The sequence below is a fragment of the Zalophus californianus genome, chromosome 3, assembly GCF_009762305.2.
Source record: "Zalophus californianus isolate mZalCal1 chromosome 3, mZalCal1.pri.v2, whole genome shotgun sequence".
Classification (NCBI taxonomy): Eukaryota; Metazoa; Chordata; class Mammalia; order Carnivora; family Otariidae; genus Zalophus; species Zalophus californianus.
The window spans coordinates 2596792-2620251 of record NC_045597.1 but is presented as its reverse complement, the minus strand read 5'-3'; the positions used below and the strand labels follow the sequence as shown (position 1 = coordinate 2620251).

At 53.2% G+C, this 23460-nt stretch overlaps 2 protein-coding genes across 5 annotated transcripts in view; one reads left to right on the top strand and one right to left on the bottom strand.

Annotated features, from left to right (window-relative positions):
• The first annotated feature begins 1046 nt into the window (after window positions 1–1046).
• NAXD (NAD(P)HX dehydratase) lies at window positions 1047–22279 on the top strand. 3 transcript variants are annotated; one of them, XM_027589580.2, is made up of 10 exons: window positions 1047–1161; window positions 5012–5162; window positions 8789–8834; window positions 9770–9858; window positions 11955–12063; window positions 17978–18028; window positions 18110–18214; window positions 18935–19052; window positions 20214–20334; window positions 21034–22279. In XM_027589580.2, the coding sequence occupies exons 1-10, from the start codon at window positions 1116–1118 to the stop codon at window positions 21182–21184; spliced, it is 987 nt and encodes a 328-aa protein (XP_027445381.1). In that variant the 5' UTR covers window positions 1047–1115; the 3' UTR covers window positions 21185–22279. The 3 variants fall into 3 exon arrangements, with proteins under 3 accessions (XP_027445381.1, XP_027445382.1, XP_027445380.1); XM_027589579.2 differs by having other exon boundaries at window positions 1074–1287; XM_027589581.2 differs by lacking the exons at window positions 9770–9858; window positions 11955–12063 and having other exon boundaries at window positions 1073–1287.
• Window positions 22104–23460, bottom strand: part of CARS2 (cysteinyl-tRNA synthetase 2, mitochondrial) — a 45287-nt gene continuing 43930 nt past the window's right edge. The window contains exons 15-16 of one of the 2 annotated variants that reach the window (XR_003519129.2): window positions 23111–23359; window positions 22104–22980 (exon numbers count right to left, since the gene is read on the bottom strand). Coding sequence is in view for 1 of the 2 variants with exons in the window: in XM_027589576.2 (XP_027445377.1) it covers window positions 23261–23359 (99 nt within the window). In the remaining variant the exon portion in view is untranslated. Of the gene's footprint in view, window positions 23360–23460 lie in introns of both variants that reach the window. The other variant, XM_027589576.2, reaches the window with a different exon arrangement.

Here is a 23460-nt window from a genome sequence, read left to right as displayed (position 1 = left end):
TTTCTGTTGCTGTAGGAAGTAAGGAGGGAAGTAAGGTGTTATGGGTGAGTTGTATCCCCCCAGGATCTGTTTAGGTCCCAACCCCCGGCACCGGTCAGTGTACCCTTATTTGAAAGTAGGGTCTTTGCAGATGACCCAATGAGTCTAAGGTAATCAGAGGGGGCCCTAGTTCAATACGACTGGCGTCCTTGTAAGAGGAAAGTACCACCATATGAGGACAGACTCACAGGAAGAACGCCATCTGAGGACACGGGCGGAGATGGTAGGGACACAGCTGCAAGGCAAGGAACGCGAAGGGGTGACGGCCACCACCAGAGGGCTGAATTTAGACCTGCGGCCTTCAGAACTGTGAAACAACACATTTCTGTTCTGTACTGCGCCCCCCCAAGGGGCCCGCTCTGTTCAGCCAGGGGGTCGCCAGGGGCCCTTCTACCTGCCCCGGCTCTGGCCTGTCTGCCTGAAAGCAGCCTCTGCAAGGCAGGTCCTCAGGAGGCGGCGTGCGGGAGCGGGAAGGCGGGAGGAGTGGACGCCCTCCACGTTCCGGACTTGAGCAGCCGGAACGGCGGCGGCCCCGCTCACCGGGGCGGGGAGCACCGCGGGCGCCACCCCGCTGGACGGACCAGCCTGGAGTCCGCGAGCACATCCGGCCCAGAAATCGGACTCTGCGCGAAGGTGGTGTTCCAGGCCCTCCACCCGCTCTCCCAGAGTAACGTGCTTGTCAACCGCGCAGCGTTCTGCCCCGTTTTCTATAACGCCCCCAGCCCCAAGCAGGAACAACGCAAAGACCCCAAACACTAAATCCCTGAGACGCATCTAGACGCCGGAACCCGCTTCCCGGCAAAACTCCAGGGGTCGGGAGCTGGGGCCCTGCGGGGTTGGGCACTGAGCTTGTCAATCATCAGAGACCGTATACGACTGATGGAGGCCAGGCTGTGGGTGGGGCGAGGCTAGATTTCGAGGGTCGGCTTCCGGCGGCGGCGCGGGGGCGGCCGGGAGCCGGAAGTCCGCCGCGAGCTCTGGTTCCGGCGGCGGCGCGGGGGCGGCCGGGAGCCGGAAGTCCGCCGCGAGCTCTGGTTCCGGCGGCGGCGCGGGGGCGGCCGGGAGCCCGGCCTCCGATGGCCGCAGGTCCCGTCTGGGTGGCCGCCGGGGCCTGCCGCCGAGGTAAGAGCGACACCGGCCTTGCAGGCATGGCCCCTCTGGCGGGGGCCGGGGCTGTGCTCGCCGGCGCGGCCGCTGTGGCGCTGCTCTCGGCCGCGCTCGTGCTCCGCGAGCTGCCGCTGGACGCAGGTACCCGGCCGCGGGCGCTCGTCGGGACGGGGGGCGCCGCCGAGGGCCGCTCGCGCGGGGAGCCCGGGAGCCGCGAGGAGTTGCACGGCCTTCGTGCGGCCGCGGGGCCGGGCCGAGGAGGGCTTCGCTCGCGACCGCGGCCCAGCCGCCTCCGCGTCGGGGGTGGGGGTGGGGTGGCTGGAAGCGCCGGTACCGCGGGGCAAGGGGCCGGGGCGCGCCTGGGCTCACCCGAGCGACCCCCGAGGACCCCGCCCCGGCCTTGGCTGTTAAACAGGACGGGTGGTGTAGAAAGAACGGAGGCGTGTAAGAAACAGGGCTGTCTTATTCGGAGTCCCGCGCCCCGTCGGAACGTGTTTTCCTCCCCGTTTGCCCGGTGGAGGAGGATTTACGTAAAATACAGGAGTGTGTTTTAGACCGTTAGGGAACGTGTGCGTTCGTGTGGGCTGCATTATCCCATTTCTCACTCGGTGGAGGGGTTTGTTTACCCACCTTTGTGTGGAACGTTAGAGGCCCTGAGAAAATGCGAAAATTACGCCATCCGCGGTTCCCCAGCCAATAACTAGCTGAAATGCCAAAATTCACTTTTGCTAAGATAGTAAAAAGATTTTGCTACGTACGTATATATAGTGGTGCAGAGCAGAGAATAATTGTTAGAGGGAGTTTTGGCTTTTTGTTTTTCCGCACGATAGTTCCAAATGCCTTTTTTTTTTTTTAATTGGAGTACAGTTGACACAGCATTACCTTAGCTTCAGGTGCCAGTTGCTTTGAGAGGCACTGAGAGGTCTCTTAGCTTCTGCACCTCCCTTACTCGCACGGGCAGCAGAGGGGCTTCCGGTCAGTTCAGACTTTTTATTGGTAGCCATTTGTCTCGAATTTGCACACTGTGATTAACTAGCTGTATTTCTCTTGGCATTTGTTCAAGGTTTTATTTTTAGGCTGATTTGCTGAACTTTCACCCCAAAACAGGTGGAGTTCTAGAGCCCTGGCTTCCCATCCTAGCTTTAGGGCCTGTCGGGTACTGTAAGGATTGCTGTCAGCTGCTCCAGATTAGCTGCGGTTCCCTTTGGTTTGGAGCACAGTTTGGCAGGAAGACGCAGGCTTATCCCAGAGCGTTGTAGGTGGTAATTCTAGAAGACAGCCCAGGCCGAAGAAATCCATTTCCATCTCCAGGCTCCCTCCACCACTTCCATACAACAAAAATCAGACGGGTTTGACCTGTTCTTCCAGGCTCAGAATTGTCCTGAAGATGAAGTTACGTAATGGGATAAATTTTAAATCACCTCTTGTCAAGCTGTTTTTATCCTTGAGAACATTGATGTTTATATTTAAATATTTCTGTGGATAAGTCCAATGATGCATGCTAGTAAGCCAGCTGAAACTGAGTAACTGAAGTGGAGAGAGATGTAATTGACCTTCATTTGGCCCTTTGCTAACAAGGCATTCGTCTCAGGTGGATGGGACAGAGGCCGGTGAGCAGTGGATCTACTTCACATCCATACGCACTGGTTAAACAGTGAAAATGGTATACTTCTCAAGTGATTTTATTCTCCCCTCCCAAATGGTTATTAAGGACTTGATCGTTGTTGTCTTTTGGTCGGTGTGGTGACTATTTGGTTAAGGAAAAATGATTTGCTGTAAAATGGCAGCATTTTGGTAAAATGGTGTCTTCTGGTCTGGCTTATCCATTACTACCCCAGGCGTCTTCCCAGGCCTGTGTCTCTGGGCTCTAGTTTCCTTATCTGTAAAAGGATACACCGGCCGCTAATGAGAATAAATTAAGATGCTTTTAATTTATCAAACATTTATGGAGTGTCTTTTTTATTAAGATTTTATTTATTTGACAGAGAGACAGCGAGAGAGGGAACACAAGCAGGGGGAGTGGGAGAGGGAGAAGCAGGGAGCCCGATGCGGGGCTCGATCCCAGGACCCTGGGATCATGACCTGAGCCGAAGGCAGACGCTTAACGACTGAGCCACCCAGGCGCCCTTATGGAGTGTCTTGATCTGTGCCAGACTCCGAGGTGATGGAGGGTGGGGAAACACCTGTCCTGAAGCCGGGGGTGGGAGCTGTATCACATTCTGTGTCGGCAAAGGGTAGCGGTCTTAGGAACACTCTGTGTGTGACGAAGTGCTGAATAGAAGGTACTGGAACCTGATAAACCCACAACATTGTAAGGAACCCAGAACACCCCTTGCGTGATTGGTTGCGTTTGGACTCCACTTTTACAGTTTCTAGACTTTAAAAAGCAACTGTGTTTCATGATGTGAGGAATTTGAAGGCACAGCCATTCTTTGATATCCTTGTATTGGCGGATCATGTTGTTAAGCTGGACGTGTTCAGGTGAGGTGGACATGCTTTTCAGCAGGCAGCGATGTGTCACCGGATCTGATGGCGGCAGCCCTAGTACTCTTCCTGCAGCTCACAGGGAGTGCACAGTGATGGGGGCGAGGAGGAGACAGCGAGCGGGCGGGGGGGGGGGGGGGGGGGGGGGGGGGGGGGGGGGGGGGGGGCGTGAACAGGCGCCAGGGAGGTGGGAGGAGAGAGTTGGGTTGCTCTGGTAGCTGGGTGCCTCTGGGGCAGGATGGAAGACTTGGCACCAGACTTTGGAAGCAGAGGGATCAGCCGGCTGTCGCCAAGGCTGAGCAAGCCCAGTTGGGCCTTTTCTTGGCCAAAGGTTTACAGTGATTCTGTTTTAAGTTTTAGTCTTGTGTTGGTTTGGGAGCAGGTGAAAAGTGTTGGGTTGACAGTAATTAATATTCTCACATGTGGAGGTCTCAGCACCTGGCACATCAACTGAGGAGGCAATTACAGCTACTCATTAAAATTACTTGAATAAAATTGTTGAATAAAAAGCAGAATTTTAAGAGTGTTTTTAAAGATAAAACTGTTTACCTTATGGAGCTGGGGCAGCTTTTGGTCTTCATTCGAACTGTGACACCTGCCTGGTTTTTCTCTGCTGCTGAGATAACTGGAAGGAAATGAATTTTGGGTTCCTTGTGTGAGTATTGTGTATATTTGCAAAGACGCTTTAATTCTAGAGAAAACGTGCTTTAGTATCTATTCAAACCTTGAATACACAACATGTTACAGAATATGGCATTTCTCTCACAGCTGAGCTGGGTTAAATATCAAGGCAATTATGTAATGAGGGAAGTTTTTCTAGAAAGGCAGTTAAAATCTAGCTATTTAGAGACAATTCAAAATCATCTTATTTAATTTATTTTTTCATCTTTCTTTAAAATGCTGCTTTGAACCCAGTGTAAGCTATATTCTCTATTTAGAAGACCATTTCTAGGTTATTTAATTAGTATCTAATTGAGTGTCAGAAACATGACTGGAAGGTTGGGAGTATGAATATGGGAGGTTGCTTTTCCAGTTTGAGAGAAGAGACCTGATAATGGAAGATTGAACTGGAATATGAGTAGTTTATTAAGTGGTAATGCATTAAAAACACTCTCTGAAAGGTTAACTAGACCTTGGAAACGTCTGATACATTTCAAAAACAAACTTGATATGTCCAGCTAGTGTTAGTGTTGTGTTGTAATTTCTAAGCATCATTTGCTTACAGAAATAAAATAAGGAAACCATTGGATAAAAATCTACAGCCTCCATGTTAAGTCAGCTTTGGGAAGTGTTTTGGTTAATAGGCTATCTTGTTTCAGTCTCTCTTTTTATGTATGTTAATAGATATTTTTCTAAATGATTCCGTTTTCCTGTTTTTTAGTTTTACAAAGAGCATTTTCACTGCATAAAGCACATTCGATAAAGGATATGGAAAATACTTTGCAGCTGGTGAGAAATATTATACCTCCTCAAACTTCCAAGAAGCACAAAGGCCAAGATGGAAGAATAGGCGTCATTGGAGGCTGCCAGGAGTAAGTGACTTGGAAAATGTTAGTGTTTAAGCAGTCAGTCTCTATTGTCTGGCTCTCTACCTGCTTATCAGTCAGTCGTCCGTCTCTCTGTCTGGTTGGACCCCAGTAATGTCTCAGTGTAGTCTGATGTTCCGACACCCGGGATTTTTCAGTGATGAACTTTGTGAATAGGAGAAAAACAGTAAGGGCCCCGAGTGAGCTGTTGACTGGTGTGTCAGTGTGGAGACTCCCTTCACGGTTCGGGGCTGGGACTGTTTTTTCTTGTTTTATACTTTCCTGGTTTGACCAGGCTACATACCATAAACATGTTACTTTGTAATCAGGAGAAAACCATGTGTTTGGTTTACTTTGTCAATTTGAAGATGTTCTTGGAAGCCATTAAGGAAATTTGACAGATGCTAGCCTTTTTTCAAGGCTTGTTTTCTAGTTCTATGGATTTTGCTGCCGTGTTGTTTGCACATAAAATTTTATAATTTATCCTTGTTTATAAATGATACTTTTGCCTTTGACTTAAATTCGACCTTGGTTACCATTTCAGCTACTGCTTATTCTCTGTTCATGTTGATGCGCTGTCTCTGTCTGGCTGTGTATTTTCAGCGGTTTATCACATAGTTAGGTGTATTATAAATAATACACAGCTTGATTTGTTTCTTAACCCCATGTGACAGTAGCTGCTCTTTTTAATAAGGCAAATCAACCTGTTTACATTTAGTCTACCTAATGTACTTTCTAAGACTTGTTATGTTTTCTTTTTTCGTTTCCATTTTTTCCTTATTTTTGCTAGGTTTTTCCTTTTATTAATCTGGAAATACTGTTATGCTTTCAAATTTAGCTAGGGCTTGCCTTTTCTAACTAGAATGATGGATTAGAAATGCCACTCGGGAGAGCGCTAACACTGATCTGAGAACTGCTAGGGAACTCGTAGCGCAGCCCCTAGTACTACATACGACTTCGTACGCCGCTGCCTCCTTCCTGCCTGGCCTAGTGGTCTGCACTCGGGGTGGGAGTCCTTGGCCTCTTCTGGCATTTTCCTTTCCTTTTTTTTAAGATTTTATTTATTTATTTGACAGAGAGAGAGAGACAGCGAGAGAGGGAACACAAGCAGGGGGAGTGGGAGAGGGAGAAGCAGGCTTCCCGTGGAGCAGGGAGCCCGATGCGGGGCTCGACCCCAGGACCCTGGGACCATGACCTGAGCCGAAGGCAGACGCTTAACGACTGAGCCCCCCAGGCGCCCCTTTTCTGGCATTTTCTTTGACAATACGCAGGGGACCCTGCGGAGTACTTGCATACCCACTGTGTCTTGCTGTGGTGGGTGGGCTTTTGTGCCTTGGCTGAGTTAGGAATTCTCAGGTAGCATGATTTTCTTTGCTAAACTATCATGTGATTGCATTGTCCTCTAGCCTGTATTTTGCACCACAAAAAAGAAGTTTGTTTTAATTTATAAGTAACTTGTTCTTGCTTGGATGTTTATAAGATTTTCTTTTTCTTTAGAATTCTGCAGTTTCTTCTGGATGTGTCCGGGTGTGTCTTATCCTTGCTAATCGTACTTGAGACTTGGTGAACCCTTTCTGTCTGTAGACATGGTCCCTTTGGATGAGGGAAGTGTGCCTCTGTTACTGGCTCTCCTTTCTCATCTGTTTTTTTCTCCAGCTGCATTGTGGATTCTTGGATCATTAGCTCTTAGCTGCTTGTCTTCCTTTAGGTCCCCAGTTAAAGGACAGCCCTCCTCCGGCATCTGGGATGGAGGCCGGCAGCGCGGTGGCCTCGACCAGGCCCTCAGGCCCTTGACCCCTTGAGAGTTGGGGGAGTCGGGGGTTTTAGCCCTCGCATCCCCTCTCTCTCCTGCCTTGTATTTTGGGACATTTACCTGGGAAGAACTGGCCATCAGGCTTTCTTTTCAGATGAGTCTGGTAGTGTAGCATGCTAGGGAGTAATTATCTAACTTAAAATATGTCCATTAGCTTTGGGAACTAACCTTTAAAGTAGGGTCATCTTTATTCTGATTATAAAGGTATTATCTGCTTGTTGTAAAAATTCAAACACTGCAGAAACGTGTGAAGTGAAAGCCTCATAGTACCCCATATAATAATGCAGCACGGGCACATTATTAGCCTTCCAGACTTTTCTGTGTACGTAACTATTTTTTACAAAACTGGACCACGTTGTCACTGTTTTGTGCCAGTCTCTGCCAATAACCAGTGTTGTAGTTGGAGCTGCCCCCGTGGTTCTTATGATCACAAGATGCCCGTTAGCAACAACTTTCAGGAAACTTATAAAAAAAATAAAGGTGTGTTACTTACAAGATCTGGAAATGACACAGCACTGGGGCTACACAGCGAGGTGGGTGGACAGATCATGTGGGCTTGGGTTCTACTTTCATTGGGGGTGAGGGTGGGCACCTAAGGTCTCAAGGGCTCACTTCTTATTGGTGAATTTAAAGCACCGGAAGAGAGACGACAAGTGGCCGCCCAAATAGTTATTGAAATCAACCAAGATCTTTATTTTTATTTATTTTTAAAGATTTTTATTTATTTGACAGAGCACAAGCAGGAGGAGTGGCAGGCAGAGGCAGGGGGAGAAGCAGGCTTCCCGCAGAGCAGGGGGAGCCTGATGCGGGACTTGATCCCAGGACCCTGGGATCATGACCTGAGCCGAAGGCAGTCGCTTAACCAACTGAGCCACCCAGGGGCCCTAAAATCAACCAAGATCTTTAAAACAAACTAGCCTCAAGGGGGTGGGGGTGGCCTGGCTTTCTCCCTAGTCCTGGGCTGGTGAAGCGTTTGAGATAGCGGTGTTGGAAGTGGATGCTTTTGCAGTCAGAGCTTACATCAGGTACTTGTATTACAGAACAGAGGAAACAAGCGTCAGGGCTTTGCATTATGTATACTTGCTGTTTGCTGGTGTGACCTCCTTTTCATTCAGTGCAGTATCCTGGGTATCAGTCATTCCATGTTGGTTCCTAGAGACCGATTCTTGGTGAGTGGACTTGTGGTATTTGTTGTAAAGATGGCTGTAACTTACTAACCAATCCCTGTTGATAGGCGATCAGTCACCTCTGTTCTTTTTCCCAACTAAACAGTATGACTGTAGACATACCTGTATATTTTTCTACTTATATGTGCATCTGGTTATTTCCAAGGGATCGATTCCCAGAATTGATACTGGAGCAGAGTGCAGACATCCTAAATGTTGTTGCCCATTGCTAATTGCCCTCCCCTTCTGTGCTGGAAGCAATGTTAAAAAGACAGGAATGCTGGGATGGACGCGGGGGGCGGGTGGGGTCGGGAGGTGTGTGAGTCTCTGCGCCTGGCTGTGTGCCGCTGTTCTCCACGCTGTCTGTGAGTTCTCACGGCCTCTGCAAGCCTCCAGTTTGAACACAGCGCTGCAGAGAAGCCAGCGGTCCTGACGTGGTATGAAGGTCTTCCGTGGCAGGGGCGCCTGGTGCCTTAGTCGGTTGAGCGGCGAACTCTCGATCTCAGCTCGGGTTGGGAGCTCAGGCCTTGCTGGGCTCCATGCTACGAGGTGCTGGGCCCTGGGCTCAGGGATTCCTGTCTTTATGTCCCATTGATAACCCTGGTGTGCTGGCCTTCTCAGAGGATGTTGACTGTCCCTATCTTCCTTTGTAGGTACACTGGAGCGCCCTACTTTGCTGCCATCTCAGCTCTCAAAGTGGTAGGTCTATTTACAGCTTTTCTGTCTAGTCAACCATTGGATTCTTTCCTTATTTTTTAAAGATTTTATTTATTTGAGAGAGCGAGCATGTGAGAGGCCACGAGCAGTGGGGAGGGGTAGAGGGAGAAGCAGACTCCCCGCTGAGCAGGGAGCCCGATGCGGGGCTCGATCCCAGGACCCTGAGATCCTGACCTGATCTGAAGGCAGATGCTTCACCGACTGAGCCACCCAGGCGCCCCAAGAGTTGGATTCTTTAAATATGATTAGAGAAATGTTTTCTGATAGAAATCTCAATGTCCTAGGGTAATCATGGGCAAGAGAAACACCTTTAAATCTATCCTAACCTTGTGCAGTGACAACAGAACTGGATTTTTTTTTTTTAAGATTTTATTTATTAGGGAGAGATCACGAGAAGGGGGAATGGCAGGCAGAGGGAGAAGCAGGCTTCCCGCGGAGCAAGGAGCCTGATGCGGGACTCGATCCCAGGTCCCTGGGATCCTGACCTGACCTGAGCTGAAAGCAGATGCTTAATGACTGAGCCACCCAGGCACCCCTAACTGAAGTTTTATTAGAATTGTCCTTCACCACCATGATCCTAGAATGCCGCTTTAGTCCCCACTTAAGCAGTTGGCGTCTTTATGCCTTGGCGATTTCTCAGGCCTTTGATCAAGTCCTAATGGCCCAGTTGGCACAGTTAATGTGAAATGTGCTCCCCGTGGCCCTCGGGGTGATGCAGCCAGAGTTGCTCTGGGTTGACCTGCCTCTTGGGTGGCAGCGACAGTCTGCTTTCTTTCCAGGCCTTTTCTTTGCTTCCATCTTCCTCTGAGCCACCTCGCTATAGTTTAAGGGCCGTGGTGAGGGCCTGGCGCTGAGGCCACCTCCGTGTCTGTTGAGCGGGCCCTGCTCTGAGTCAGCCCCTTGTGCTCATTTCTCAGGGCGCAGATTTATCCCACGTGTTCTGCACCCGGGAGGCTGCACCTGTGATCAAGTCGTACAGCCCGGAGCTGATTGTTCACCCAGTTCTGTGAGTGGGGCCGCTCGGGGGTGCTTTGCTTGCAGCTGTGCTCCTCGGCCATGGGGCCTTCTTGTGGGCTCTAAGTCCCTCCGTGGAGCGGCTGCTGTACTGGGGGGTGGTAGGTAGGTGCTGTTAGAAGGAGAAGGCTGTAAGGAGCCCACTGTCTGGTCAGAAGACAAGCAGCCATGTGTGTACGGCATGGGAGGGGTTTGGACCCCCAGGGCGCTATGCCCCCAGGCTGCCCCGTGGTCCGTCAGAAGTGGCTGAAGCTTCCTAACAGAGTCTTGGCCTTGCCTGCAGCTATGCTGCCCACAGCAGTAATGAGGGGCCTGTCGAGCAGGCACCGGCCATTCCCTCGCTCAGCAGATGCTTCCACTGTCCGTCCCTGCCCTGGCTTCCACGGGGACAGCACTGAACCAAGCAGACAAAACACCTGCTCCCGTGCAGCCCCCTTTCTAGGGCAGCCCTGTGTCCTAGAGCTTTTATGCAGTGGTGAACGCGTTCTCAGTGCTATCCAGATCTGTGGCTGCTGAGCACGTGAAATGTGGCCGGTGGGACTCAGAAGCTGAATTAAATTTACATAGCCACATGTGGCTGGTGTCTGCCCTATTGGGCAGCACAGCTCCGGAGACGGACAAGCAAGAGAGAAGGATGTCAGAGGGTGATGAGGACCACGCAGAGGGGCAGGGCAGGAGACAGGGAATGCCAGCCGTGTGGGAAGCACGCGTGCCACGCATTATGTGTGCACGCTCGTGGCCCATGTGCAGTTTTCACTAGGGTGATGGTGGGCAGGGGCCCAGAGAGTGGCACTAAGGTAGGGACCTACAGACCTGGGGAAGGGCTGGCGCCGCGGTTCAAGCCAAGGAGTTTTGGGGAGCACTGAAGACTCAGGATGGGGCGGGTGCCCCGAGAGGTTCAGGGCCAAGGTGTGCAGGTCATGGGGGTCATCCTAGGGGTTTCGGCTTTCACGTAAACGAGGAAGAGGGAGAAGGGATGTGCTAGAGCCCTTGAGCAGGGGAGCAACGGATCCAGTGTACATTTTAAAGACTTAGCCGGCTGCTGTGGAGAATGAGCTTTTGGGGCCTAGGGTGGGAGCAGGGGTTGCATGAGAAGGGAGTTGTCAGCGTCCTGGTGAGTAGAAGTAGGAGAGGGGGTCACATTCTAGGTACATTTGAAAGTGCAGCCCCAGGATCTACTGGCAGGTGGGTTATGGGGTAGAAGGAAAAGATGAGAGTCATGGAGGCCGCTCTGGGTTTGATCGAAGCTAGTTGTCACTTGACAAGGGGGGGAACCTGGGGGTGCAGTTTTGGCGGGGGTGACCATCAGGAGCTGGCTTTTGGATGTGTTTTCAGTTGCCTGTTGGACATCCAGGCAGCATTGCTGTGATGTGTCGGACAAGAGTGGGGTGGTCGGGGAAGGCGTAGATCTGGGGGTGTTAACGTGGGAGGTGTTTAAAGCCAGGAGACGATGAGGCTCTGCGGGAGTGCGTATCAGCAGGGACAGCCCAGCGCGCAGCAGCTGGGAGCTCAGCATGGGCAGGGAACGGGGGAGGGGGGGTGTTCTGGAGAACTGTTGGCACTCTTCTGGAAGGGCCTGTGTCCCTGCAGTCCGTCAGATACGGAGACTGAGCACAGGTGCTTGGATCTCATGGTGGACTTGTTGGGGGCAAAGCCTTACAAAGTGGGTTCTAAGAGTCGAGCGAGATGGGTGGGAAGGTGGTGTGGTGAAATGACACAATCCCGTACAGCTCTCAGGTCCTCTTCTAAGTGACAGGGTTCACAGGTGCCCCTTTGAGTACATAAGGTACCCCTGTGTGATGGAAACAAAGCGGTTCATTCTAGAGGGTGAAGACTGTTTGGAAAGTAGCCAGAATGTCTCTGTATAGCTTCGTTTAGATGCTGAAAGCTAGATTTCTCCCTTGGGGTGTGAAAGGATGAGCCCGTCTACGGAGTTGACGGGGGAGGTATGGCTAGATGCAGGCTCGGGTCCTGGCCTGGGTCCTGCAACAGGAGAAGGACCTGGGGAAATCCAGAAAAACGTGTGGGCTCCCCAGCCAGTGAGTGCAAATCGGACTGAGCTGCTCCGGCCTTGCTTTCTCCATGCAGCGACAGCCCCGGCGCCGTTCATGATGTGGAGGAGTGGCTGCCCCGGCTGCATGCCCTGGTCGTGGGACCCGGCCTGGGTCGAGATGATACTCTTCTCGAAAACGTTAAGGTAAATGTAGAGAATTATTGAACATGCCTCTCCTCATAGACTCAGCTTGTGGAGTCAGAAGAAAAGTGTTTTCTTGGAGTTTGTGTTGTTCAGTGTTCTGGGGCCTCCTGATGGAAAAATTAAGATGGTTTGGGGGAGAGAGGAGGCACTAGGCAGAGAGAAGAATGACCCTGAAATAGATTAGACAGAAGGAGTCTCCTGCTCTCGGGGCCTCAGCTTGTCGTACTTGTCATACTGCGGCGGGGGGGGCGGGGGGAGTTCCCCGGGACCGCCCGGGGCTCAGGGGTCTCCCCTCTGGAATGAGAAGCATGGTGATGGGCGCCTGGAGGGTAGGGACAGCCACTCAGCCCTCTCACAAAGAGCCGAGAGAATGGGTGCCGAATGAACCAGCAGTTCATTTGGGACAAGTAATCGGAGAGCCATTCCCGGACAGTCGAGCAGTGACCCTTGGTGACACGCTGCAAAGTCTGAGCGGCCCTGGGTCGGAGCCGCCTGGAGCCATCGTGGGGCACGTCACATGCAGGCAGCGTCGTTGATCTCGACCACTTGCCGAAAAGTAGGAGTAAACCCTAGCTGCAGGGCGCAAGAGCCTTTGGTTCACGTGAGGTGAGGGGGATCCGGGTGGGGAAGCCCATGTGTAGACGGCAGGTCTGCTGTGCACTCGCATCAGGATGTGGCGGCCCTGCACGGGTGGCTGGGCTGTAATGGCCTCTCCCAGGTGGTTTGTCTCTGGGAAGAGAGGCCAGTGAGGGCGCCTGCCAGAGTGGGGAGGACTGTTGGCACAATGGGCTTCGTGACCTTTTGTGACTCGTCCGCTAACCTCTGGCCCCACTTGGTCACGACAGAGTGCAGCTCACGAGGTTCTCTGGCCTCTCTGTCCTCCTCTCGTGCTCACTGGGGTTCTCACATCAGGGTGCTGTTTCTCGCTTACATACTTGGGAGACACCCACATGCCGTTGGTGTAGACGCGTCTGACTTCTGTGTGGAGCAGCCTCGGGGTTCGTCTGCTGCTTCCTCAGGAGAGCTGTTTACGTAGGCTGTCGGTGACTACGCTGCGGCCTGAACGCATGTCCCCCCAGATCCATGTATTGGAAGCCTCACCCCCAAGGTGAGGTGTCAGGAAGTGAGGCCTTTGAGGGGGGTGGTTGGGTCGTGAGGGTGGAGCAGCCTCCTGAATGGGACTCATGCCCTTATAAAGGGGCCCCCAGAGCTCCCTTCCCCTTCCACCAGGTGAGGACATGGCGAGTGGTCTGTGACCTGTAGGAGACCCTCCCCCGGCACCCCCATCTTGGACTTGTAGCTTCCAGAACTATGAGCAGTGCATTCCTGTTTTTCCAAGCCACCCAGCCTGTGGCATTTGTCACAGCAGCTTGAGCGGACTCTGCATGGTCTGATGGCAATTTGCATCAGGAAGCCACTTGTCAGGCTGTCTCTGGAACAGAACCGCAAACGGAGACGGCCCTCTCGGCTTCCATGGTGAGCTGCAGGCCCCGAGCCTGTCCTGCCGTGGCAGCATGGCTTTCTGTGCCGTCCACCTGACACCTAGGCATTGCCCACCTCCGAGGAGCTGCCACACCGGGCATCAACGCCTCACCCTCACCCACGTCTCCCTGGGCTCCCCGAGTGTTGGCCACTTCATTCCTCAGCAGAGGATTTCATGTGCAGAGAAAACTTAAGATCAGTGATGAGAAATGAACTTATTTTTGAAACAACGGTTTAAATGAGTGGGAAAACGTACTTGGATTTTACCAGAATTCCTCATAAGTATTTTTCTCCCTTGGGACAAATACGTGTGCAAGGGCCACACCCAGCACTGGCCGGAGGCCCCGAGACGGCCGTGCACCTTCCTCATCCGCTCGGCTCTGTGTCCTTATGTTCTGCTGGGTTACGGTGCTCGGTACAGTCTGTGACTTGTACACTCACACTGGGTGCGTTTTCCGCGTGCTCTCTCTTGCTACCCTCCGTTCCCACAGCAGCCCTCCTGTCGGTGCTGGTATTCTCCCCATTTTACAAAGCAAGGAGCCCGGATGCTGTTTGTTTCCCGCTTGCTGCCTGCTCCATAGCAGACACTTACTAGATGTTTCCTGAACAAATTCATTATCTGGTGCAATCCTGAAAACAGCCCTATTAGATAGATTTCTCTCCTTATCCTTATTTTTTTTTTTTTTTAAAGATTTTACTTCACAGAGCACAATCAGGGGCAGTGGGCCTAGAGAGAGAAGCAGGGTCCCCGCTGAGCAGGGAGCCCGATGTGGGGCTCGATCCCAGGACCCTGGGCTCATGGCCTGAGCCGAAGGCAGACGCTTAACGACTGAGCCACCCAGGCGTCCCATTATCTTCCTTTTCCTGATGAGGAAATTAAATTGGAGAAATTAAATTACACCCCTGAAGTGGCCATGTCGTAAGGTGCAGAGTTCTTAATTTCAGTTTCAGAGTTTTTACAGCCACACAATTCACCCACTTAAAGCGTCCAATTTCGTGGTTTCTTTTTTTTTTTTTTTTTTAAGATTTTATTTGACAGACACAGCAGGAGAGGAACACAAGCAGGGGCAGAGGGAGAGGGAGAAGCAGGTTCCCCGCAGAGCAGGGAGCCCGATACGGGACTCGATCCCAGGACCCTGGGATCATGACCTGAGCCGAAGGCAAACGCTTAACGACTGAGCCACCCCGGCGGCGCCCAGTTCTTGGTTTCTAAGTACCTTCATAGTTGTACAGCCACTACCGTGATCAGTTTTAGAACATTCTCATCATCCCAGAAAGAAACCCCACATCTATTAGCAACTGCTCCCTTTTCCTTTCAAACTCCTCAGAGCCTGGCGTCCACTCCTCCACCTGCGGTCTGTGGATTTGCCAATTCCTGACCTTTTGGGGCAATGCGGTCTTACAGGACGCGGTGCTTGTGGCCAGCTGTGTTCACTCGGCAGCATCTGGGGCTCGTGTGTGTGTGGTGGGGGTCAGTGCTCCGCTCCTCTCCTTGTTGGGTATTCCCTTGTGCGGGTGGACCACGTTTGGTTTACCCAGCACGTGACGGACGATTGGGTGGCTTCCACTCTGGCTGTTGCAAGCAGTTCTCCGAATCTTCATGTACAGACTTTGGTGATAACCCTGCTTCACATTTGGAGGAACTCCTGTTTGCTGCACTTTTCTTTTTTTTTTTAAAGGATGAATTTTTAATTCTGATCAAGTCATGTGTTTTGAGAGCTTTGTTTTAGCTTTTATATGTAGATCTGTGGTCCATTTTGAGTACATTTTCGTGTCTGGGGTAGGGAGTGGATATTCCGTTCCAGCACCACTCCACTTGTATCTGGGCAGCCTTGTTGAAAGTCTGGACAGAAAGGCAGGGGTGTATTTCGGGGCTCTCGTCTCTGTTCATGGAGTTGTATGGCTGTCCCTGTGCCGCGACACCCAGTCCTGATGGTGGCGGCTATGTGATCCTGCTGACCTTGTTTGCGTCCGGAGTATTTGGCCTGCTGGGGGTCCTGTGATGTCCACAGGGGTTTTAGGACCGGAAGAGGCATTGGAGATTCTGACGGGGAACATGCTGAACGTGTAGATGAGCTGGGGGGAGGGCTTGCTGCTGCTGCTGGTGCTACTCAGTCCTCCACGTTATACGCTGGTTTTGATCTGCAGTTTCTGGATCTAGCATGTGGGCTCTTGGCTAACTCCCCTCATGCTCTTTATGCTCCTATGTAATGAGTCCTGGAGGCTTTTCCTGGGTAGAATATGTACATGTTTCTCAAGGTTTTTAATAGCTGTATCATCATATACCGTATTTAAGTAGTTCACTTAGGTGGTTTACGGCTTTTTCTTAACATGGTAGTGATGTCTCAGACATTTCTGCACCTATGTTTGTCCATCTCTTTTGGGTGTGTCCTTCAGGATAAATGTCTAGGTGCTGTATGGCCAGGTGGTGGCGGCTGCAGCAGCCCCCTCTCCCCTACAGGGCTGCCCTTGCCTGGCCTCTGCTCCGGGGTCCATCCCCCCGCCCTGGCGCCACCTCCCACGTGGGAGCGCCCCCGACTGACTGTAGCTGGACTTACTGCCAGACACACGGGGCCGCTGCTCGGCCGGCACCCAGCCTCTTCTGACCTGTGGTGGTGTGGCTCCTTCCCTCCTTTGCCGTCCATCCCATAGGTGAGATTGGCGATGCTGGCAGGTGACCTCCCCTGCAGCCGCCACTTGTGGCCTGCCAACTCCCTTGCCAAGAACTAGGTACCTCTTTAGAGTTGATATTTCTCATCCGCATACAAAGTATTATATGAGGGGCGCCTGGGTGGCTCAGTCGTTAAGCGTCTGCCTTTGGCTCAGGTCATGGTCCCGGGGTCCTGGGATCGAGCCCCACATCGGGCTCCCTGCTCAGCAGCCTGCTTCTCTCTCTCCCTCTGCTGCTCCCCCTGCTTAAGTGCTCAGGAGCGCACGTGCGCTGTCTCTGACAAAATCTTAAAAAAAAAAATTATTTGAGACAATATCCTCATTTTATAGACCAGAAGATGGAGTTGCAGAGAAGTAAAGTGATTTTATTCAAGTTCACACAACTGAGTCTTTTGGACTCTGAGCCCGTGTCCTTCAGTGCCAGCAGCTTCGCCGGGGTCCGGGACTGTCCTGGTGATGTCCTAGACGCCCAGTCGCTATCTGTGGACTCGTTTCCCTCGGAGCCTCAGTCAGAAGCTGTCTCCCGAAGAGGTCAACACTTCTTTAAGATGAGGACTCAGGGCCATTAGAGCAGCCTTCCCTTGTCCAGGATTCATTTGCTGCTTCCTTGGTTTTTCCTCTTGGGGCCAGAAGGCACTTCCTAGGGAGTCCATGCTGTTGGGGGGGTGGGGTGGGGCACTGGAAATGATGGAGGACGTCTGTCTGTGCCTGTTGGGGCCGCCTCGGCAGAACACCGCAGGCGGGGGCTTAAAGCACAGACGTCTGTTTTCTTCCGGTCCTGGAGGATGTCCGCGAGCAAAGTGTCAGCAGGTTTGGTTTTTTTTCTGAGGCCCCTGTCCTTGGCTGGTAGACGGCCGGCTGCCTGCCCACTGTGTCCTCATCTGGTTGTGTCCATGTTGTCTGTGTGCCGGTCTCGTCCTCTTGTAAGGACACAGGCATCCTGGAGTGGGGGTCTTGACTCGATGTTTTCTACTTTCAAGTGTGTGTTTCAGGGGGAGATGGTTTTAATGCTATTGCAACGTGTCATCTTGTAAAATAGTGGTTCATAATAAGCGACCGTATGCATGTTGATCGTAGATAGATAAGTAATTTGGCAAAAAACCTCAGACTTTAGTATAACTTTTTCAGAGAGGTGATTGACTTTTATTATTGTCACTTATTTTATTTTATTTTATTATTATTTTTTAAGATTTTATTTATTTATTTGAGAGAGAGAGCGAGCACATGAGAGGGGATAGGGTCAGAGGGAGAAGCAGACTCCCGGCCAAGCAGGGAGCCCGATGCGGGACTCGATCCCGGGACTCCAGGATCATGACCCGAGCCGAAGGCAGTGGCTCAACCAGCTGAGCCACCCAGGCGCCCCTACTGTCACTTATTTTAAAACACAGAGTTAGAATGCATAAAAACTCACGATTTGGGGGAATTCTGCAGACTTGAGCTTTTTCATCTGGGAACCCTGAGGATTAATGTTGGTGGGACACTTGGAGCCTCTAGCTTGCGGTCAGCCTCCATGGGCTCGCCTGGCCCAGCGCTGTGTATTGGGCTTCCCACGGACTCCAGAGTTCCAGAGTTCCCAGGGCCCCTGCCTTACAGGGGGGCTGCTGTCCGTTCATTTGGGTCTTTTTCTGTTTATTGCATGCATTTATCATTTTGTTTGTTGATGACCTGATGTTGCAGTTCAAGGTACTGCTTGGTTGGTCGTCTTTTAATTCCACTGAGGGGTGATGGCCTTGTTGCTCAGCATATCTTTCTTTCCTTGCAGGGCATTTTAGAAGCAGCCAAGGCCAGGGACATCCCCGTCGTCATCGATGCAGTGAGTGTGACTCTCCTCTCCTGCCCCTTCTCCCAGCCAGGCCCCTAAGGCTGTGCTGTATGTACCTGTCCTTGTCTGTAGGACGGGCTGTGGCTGATTGCTCAGCACCCAGCCCTCATCCAGGGCTACCGGAAGGCCGTTCTCACTCCCAACCACGTGGAATTCAGCAGACTCTCTGAAGCTGTGGTGAGTTTGCTGACCGCCCAAAAGATGGGGTGTAAGCCCTCCCCATCCTGAGGAGGGGTGAGGGACGGCTCTGCTTCTGCCCCAGCTGTCCCTGCAGAGGTGGACTTGCAGATGGCCAGCAAGGAGATGCATGCTTCCCCCATGCCAGCAGTGCTCCTCTTTCTCGGTGGTGCATGGAATGACGGCGATCTTCTCCCTAGAACATCTCTGACTGGGGGAGAGGCGGGGTGCTGGGCTCTGGGCGGAGCACTCCATCCCTGTCCTGCGTTGCCTCGCCTGTGAACTGTGGGTCCTGAGAGCATCGCTTCATAGGGTCTGAGGACGAAACGGGATGATGAATGTAAACCCCCGAGTTCTTACGTAGTAAGCGTCCCATAGATGTTAGTGCGTGATTATTCAGAGTTGTCACCTCTGCAAACCTGTGAAACTCCAGCCTTGGGCAGTGTCCCCTAACTGATCCAAAGGTAGGGGGAGGGTCCCTGAGTGGTGTTTGTGCATCCACCCGAGGACCTTGCTGTCCAGCTCTTCTGGGCCTGCTTCCCCCTAGTGGATGTGTTGTGCCTTTCCATGTGTGGGGCTGGAGCTCTTGGCGGAGAGAGAGTGTATGTGTGTGTGGTTGGGGGCGGTCTGAGGATCAGGGTAGACGGGCAGGATGTACCCGTGACAGTGGGCTCTTTTCATGTGTCTGACAACGGCGTGGTCTGCTGTCCCACCTTGCAGCTGAGAGAGCCTGGGAACGGCAGCGATCGAGAAGCTGTGTGGAGACTCAGCCAGGCCTTGGGGAATGTGACCGTGGTCCGGAAAGGGGAGCAGGACGTGCTCTCGGATGGTGAACAGGGTGGGTAGCTGTGGGCTTCACATGTGTCACTCAGTGTGGTGGTGCTGGGCACCAGCCCCTGGAAAACCACAGTGATGACACACGCGGTCCCTTGTGTCACCCATGTTCCACACACAGGGGCTTCCCGAAGAGCTTGGTTTTATTTCTCTGTTTTGCAAAGGGCGGGGACCACGCTGAGTGTTCATCCTTGTTGATGTCAGGTGCGGCGGCTAGTTCTGTTGCCATCTGGGAGAAACCATGCAGGGGGGCCCTACTGGCAGGTGGCGCTCCAGGACCCCCGGCCCGCCTGCCAGTGCGGTAGAGGTAGAGGCAGTTACAGGAATATTCCACTGCATCTTGTTCTAAGAAGGGCTGGAAATGAGGGAGCTGGGAGCTGAGCGGGTGGAGGGGGTCGCCAGGTGCTGGATGTGTGGCAGCTTCCCCCTCGTTCTCTCCCCGGGGCCTGCCAGCTGCCCAGTGGGAACAGCAGGGGGAGATTATGGTGGGTGTCAGTGACCGTGAGATGCGGAGCCTCCCTAGTGCCCCGCAGCCAGGCCCTTCCCTCACGTAGTCTGAGTGGGAGGCAGGGAGCGCACTCATTATGGTAACAGGACATAATACAGAATTGCTGTCGTGGTGTAGGCCTGCTGACCAGGGAGCGCGAGGCTCGCTCGCATGCCCCCGACCCTGGACAGGAAACACTGAGGGAGTGTTCTCCGAGGGACCCGGAAACCTTTGGGGTTCATGTTGGAAAATGCTTTAGACTCTGACATGTTGAGGGGATATAACCACACGTTTTCTGAAGTAGCTGCTGGTTACACAGCATAAATGGATGAGCAGCCGCCGGCTGGGTCTGCGTAGGGGTGCTAGTGTGGCATGCACCTCCTTGAAGATGGCGCATGTCCCTGAGGGGCTGTGGGCAGCCCAGGCTCCAGGGCCCTGTGGCCCGAGGACCCTGGGTACCTATGCGCCTCTCCCCGTCTGCTCCAGCAGGCCTGAGTTGGACCAGTCTGCTCGCCGCCTGCGCCACACAGGCAGGTGCTTCTGCGCCAGCCTGGGTCTGCTCTCCTGTAAACCAGGCCGCCTGGTTAAGAACATACAGGAGGAGCTGCCACGGATTGGGATGGCGCCTCGGGCACAGGCGAGCTCGTCCCTGACGGCCATGTCCCTCTCACCCCACAGTGCTCGAGTGCGCCCAGGAGGGCAGCAGCCGCAGGTGTGGCGGCCAGGGAGACCTGCTGTCGGGCGCCCTGGGTGTCCTGGTGCACTGGGCACTGCTCGCCGGACCCGAGAAGACAAATGGGTATGTGTCGTCTTTGCTTGCCCTCCCCACCCCCCGAGAGTTCTGAATCATGCAAGCCATTCAGGTTGCCCATACGTTTAATGCGTAGCCTTGTCAAACATCGGTGTTCCGCGGAAGCAGTCCCAGAGCAGGGGTGCTCTTGCTCCGTGGGCAGTCGGGACCCTGCCCTGTGGCTCAGTGCTGATGGCTTTGGGGTGACCCTGTTCTGGGCAGTGTGATCTGTATCCTCTGTAAAGCAAAACAGTGGAACAGAAACCGGCAGGGCAGAGGTGAGCTGGCCTTGACTACTGTCTGGCAAGATGGGAGTTTTCTGTAGGAGACAGAACTCAGAGAAGCAGGCTTGGCCCACATCCACTGTCAGAGCCGTGAGCGCAGGCAGGGTCCAGTTCTCCAGGGCCCCCGTCTGCTACACCCATCGTGGGACGGTGGTGGCCACCTGTGCTGGGGCGGGGTGTCCTTGGTCTGGAGCCCCCCCCCCCCACCTGTGAAGCCATGCGAGGCCATGGGGTGGTGGCACAGCAGGGGGCAGGTCCCTGCCCGGCGTGTGTACACGTGGAAACAAAAGCTCTACGGGCATCTGTTGAGGGGGGCGGGAGCCCATGTTCTCAGGTCTTCGGTAGTACTCCCTGGTGTTGCAGATCACTATAAACCTCGACCAGCACGGGGGGCCGCTGCTGTCTGACGCTCCTCCCCCTCCAGGTGCAGCCCTCTCCTCCTGGCTGCCGTGGGTGCGTGCTCTCTCACGAGGCAGTGCAGCCACCAGGCCTTCCAGAAGCATGGCCGCTCCACCACCACCACCGACATGATTGCGGAGGTCGGGCCCGCTTTCCACAGACTCTTTGAAGCCTGAGCTGAGGCACCGGGAAGCAAGCAGCACACGGACCGGGAGGCTGCGTTTGTCCAAGAACCCACGTCCTGTGTCCCAGTCCTCGGGCTAACAGAGCAGTGTGGTCCATGGGTGGATTTTTGGCTACACGTGGAGCTGGAGATGTTACAGTGACACCAAACCAAGTATCCCTGAACTTTTCTTAGCTGCTCAGCAGGAAACGAGCCGCTGAGCTTTGTGTGTGCTCTGGGACCACGGGCCCTCCTCCCTACCTCCTCCCTACCCACGTGCTTCCCGTGTGTCTGCGGTGGATGCCCCTCACAGGGATCCTGTCGATCCTGTTAAAAAAAAGCCTCTTGTAGCTATTTTGAACACTGATTAGGTTGAAATTGGGCAGAAATAGTAAGCATTAGTGGTTGTGCTTAATTGAAATATTTCAGAACAATCAGTGATCGGTTTTTTGGAGGAAACAAGACACTGAGCCCAGAGCACGTGGGTGGGGCTCTGGGGTACCCGCGGCTATGCCCTCTCCTCTGCCCTCTCCTCTGTGTGCATGCACCCGAGTCCGTGGTGGCAGGAAGCACGCCCGGGGCAGTCATGGAGCCCTCGTTTGGGATGTGGCCCATCCGTGTGCTCTCGGGAGGAGGCAGACAAAGCTGGACATTTGGAGGGCACCCGAATGGGGGCACTGAACACTGTCGTTGAAAGTGGGTGTGTCCTCAGGAATAGATTCTGTTAAAGAAGTGCTGTCTGCGAGATGCCTTGTTAGCCTCTGGTGGGCTTCTGGATGGTGCTTTGGGTGGATGGTTTTCTCTGCGGCCAGAGAGCTGCTTCTCCAGTGTCTTTTTCCCTAGGGTCGGTTCCTGCGCTTATAAGTACTTCTGTAGGTTTCACGATGCTTTCTACAAGGACCAGACCTGTGTGGATCCCTTATGTCCTTCTGGGCTGATGCTCTGATTCAGATGCCCCCCCCACCCCAGACCGATTCTACTTTAAAACCAGATTTCTTAAAATGTTTGCCACTCTTGTTTCATATGTAATTGAGACGCGTCACTGTATTTTGTTTTGGGAAATTACATCTAAATCCTGGTAATCATTAAAAGGCAAATCTGATTTCAATGCGGAGTTTTCTTTTTTTCTTACAGAGCCCAAACCCACCTTTCAGCTTTCCTGTCAGCAGAAAGACAAACATGTAAAAGCCTGTCAGTTTTCACCTGTGCCTACCCACCTTGTTAAAATGTAGTCCTTTCGTTCCACAGAAGGTAAAAATCAGGAGTCACAGAACTATTTTTATGTTTTTGATCTGAATAAGTACAAATTCTCTTGCTCAAATGGGAATGAGGAGTATATTCAAGTAGCCAGTGGCTGATTTAAAAATAACCCATATGGACTACTGGCTCCAGCTAAGGACATGCTTTTACCCTGAGACCAAGATCGCAGAGCACGGAAGTACACTGGCGTAGCCAGGTTCGGCATCTGGCCGTCAGGGGACAGTAATCCCCTTTACTGAAGGGACGCTGTTTGGGTGTCCTCGTCAAGGGCCTACCTGCCAGGTGGGTTCTTTGCGCGAGCTGGGTCGCTGTCGGCAAGTCCATTTCTGAGCGGGTTTCCTCACCTGTAGGCTAGGACACCAGTGCCTCCTGGGGTCCTGAAGGTCAGTGACCAGGGCATGCGTGCCCGACAGTACCGGACTTAGGGCGGCCTGGCCAGGGACGGAGAGCGGGGTGCGGGCCGCGCGGTGTGGGCGCCGGTTCTGCCTCCTGCTCTGCGGTCAGACCTGTGTCTTGCTCTCACCGGTGCATCCAGCACACGGTGGTTTTCTATGGTCAACACATTACTTTTGTAACAAATAAATGTAGGAAGACCACCTCCCCTCTGCGGGGAAGGGGTGCCCCGTTCAGGGCCCTCATCCCTAGTTCAGCACTGCCCCAGACCCCCTGTAGGACTTACATCCTCCGCCCAGGGCTCACGGTCCTCACGTGACGGGGCCCAGGGGCCAGCATCAGGACCAGTGTTGGCCCGTGAAGAATCCACTTCTCAGGCGCATGGTATCGGTTGGATTGACTTTAATGGTGACTGAGCAGCCACAACGGGAAACTTTCATGGAAGCACAGGACGGTGCTGGGGGCCGTCAGCTCGCCGGTCTGGGGTCTTCTGTCCTCTGATCAGCAGCTCCCATGTGGACGTGCTGCTCCTGTCCTGGGGAGGAAGCACCAGGGGAAAGTGGGCCAGTCAGGGCTCAGTGCCCACCCGCTGCCTCCACAGGGCCCTCCTGACGGCACTGGGGTCGGGGGCTCGGG

Bases quoted from the DNA above. Each gene is read 5' to 3' on its own strand.
- NAXD (XM_027589579.2), top strand. From the start codon at position 1,116: ATGGCCGCAGGTCCCGTCTGGGTGGCCGCCGGGGCCTGCCGCCGAGGT. The intron at 9,859-11,954 runs GTGAGTGGGGCC...TTCTCCATGCAG, and splicing joins CTGATTGTTCACCCAGTTCT to CGACAGCCCCGGCGCCGTTC. The intron at 12,064-17,977 runs GTAAATGTAGAG...CTTTCCTTGCAG, and splicing joins CTCTTCTCGAAAACGTTAAG to GGCATTTTAGAAGCAGCCAA.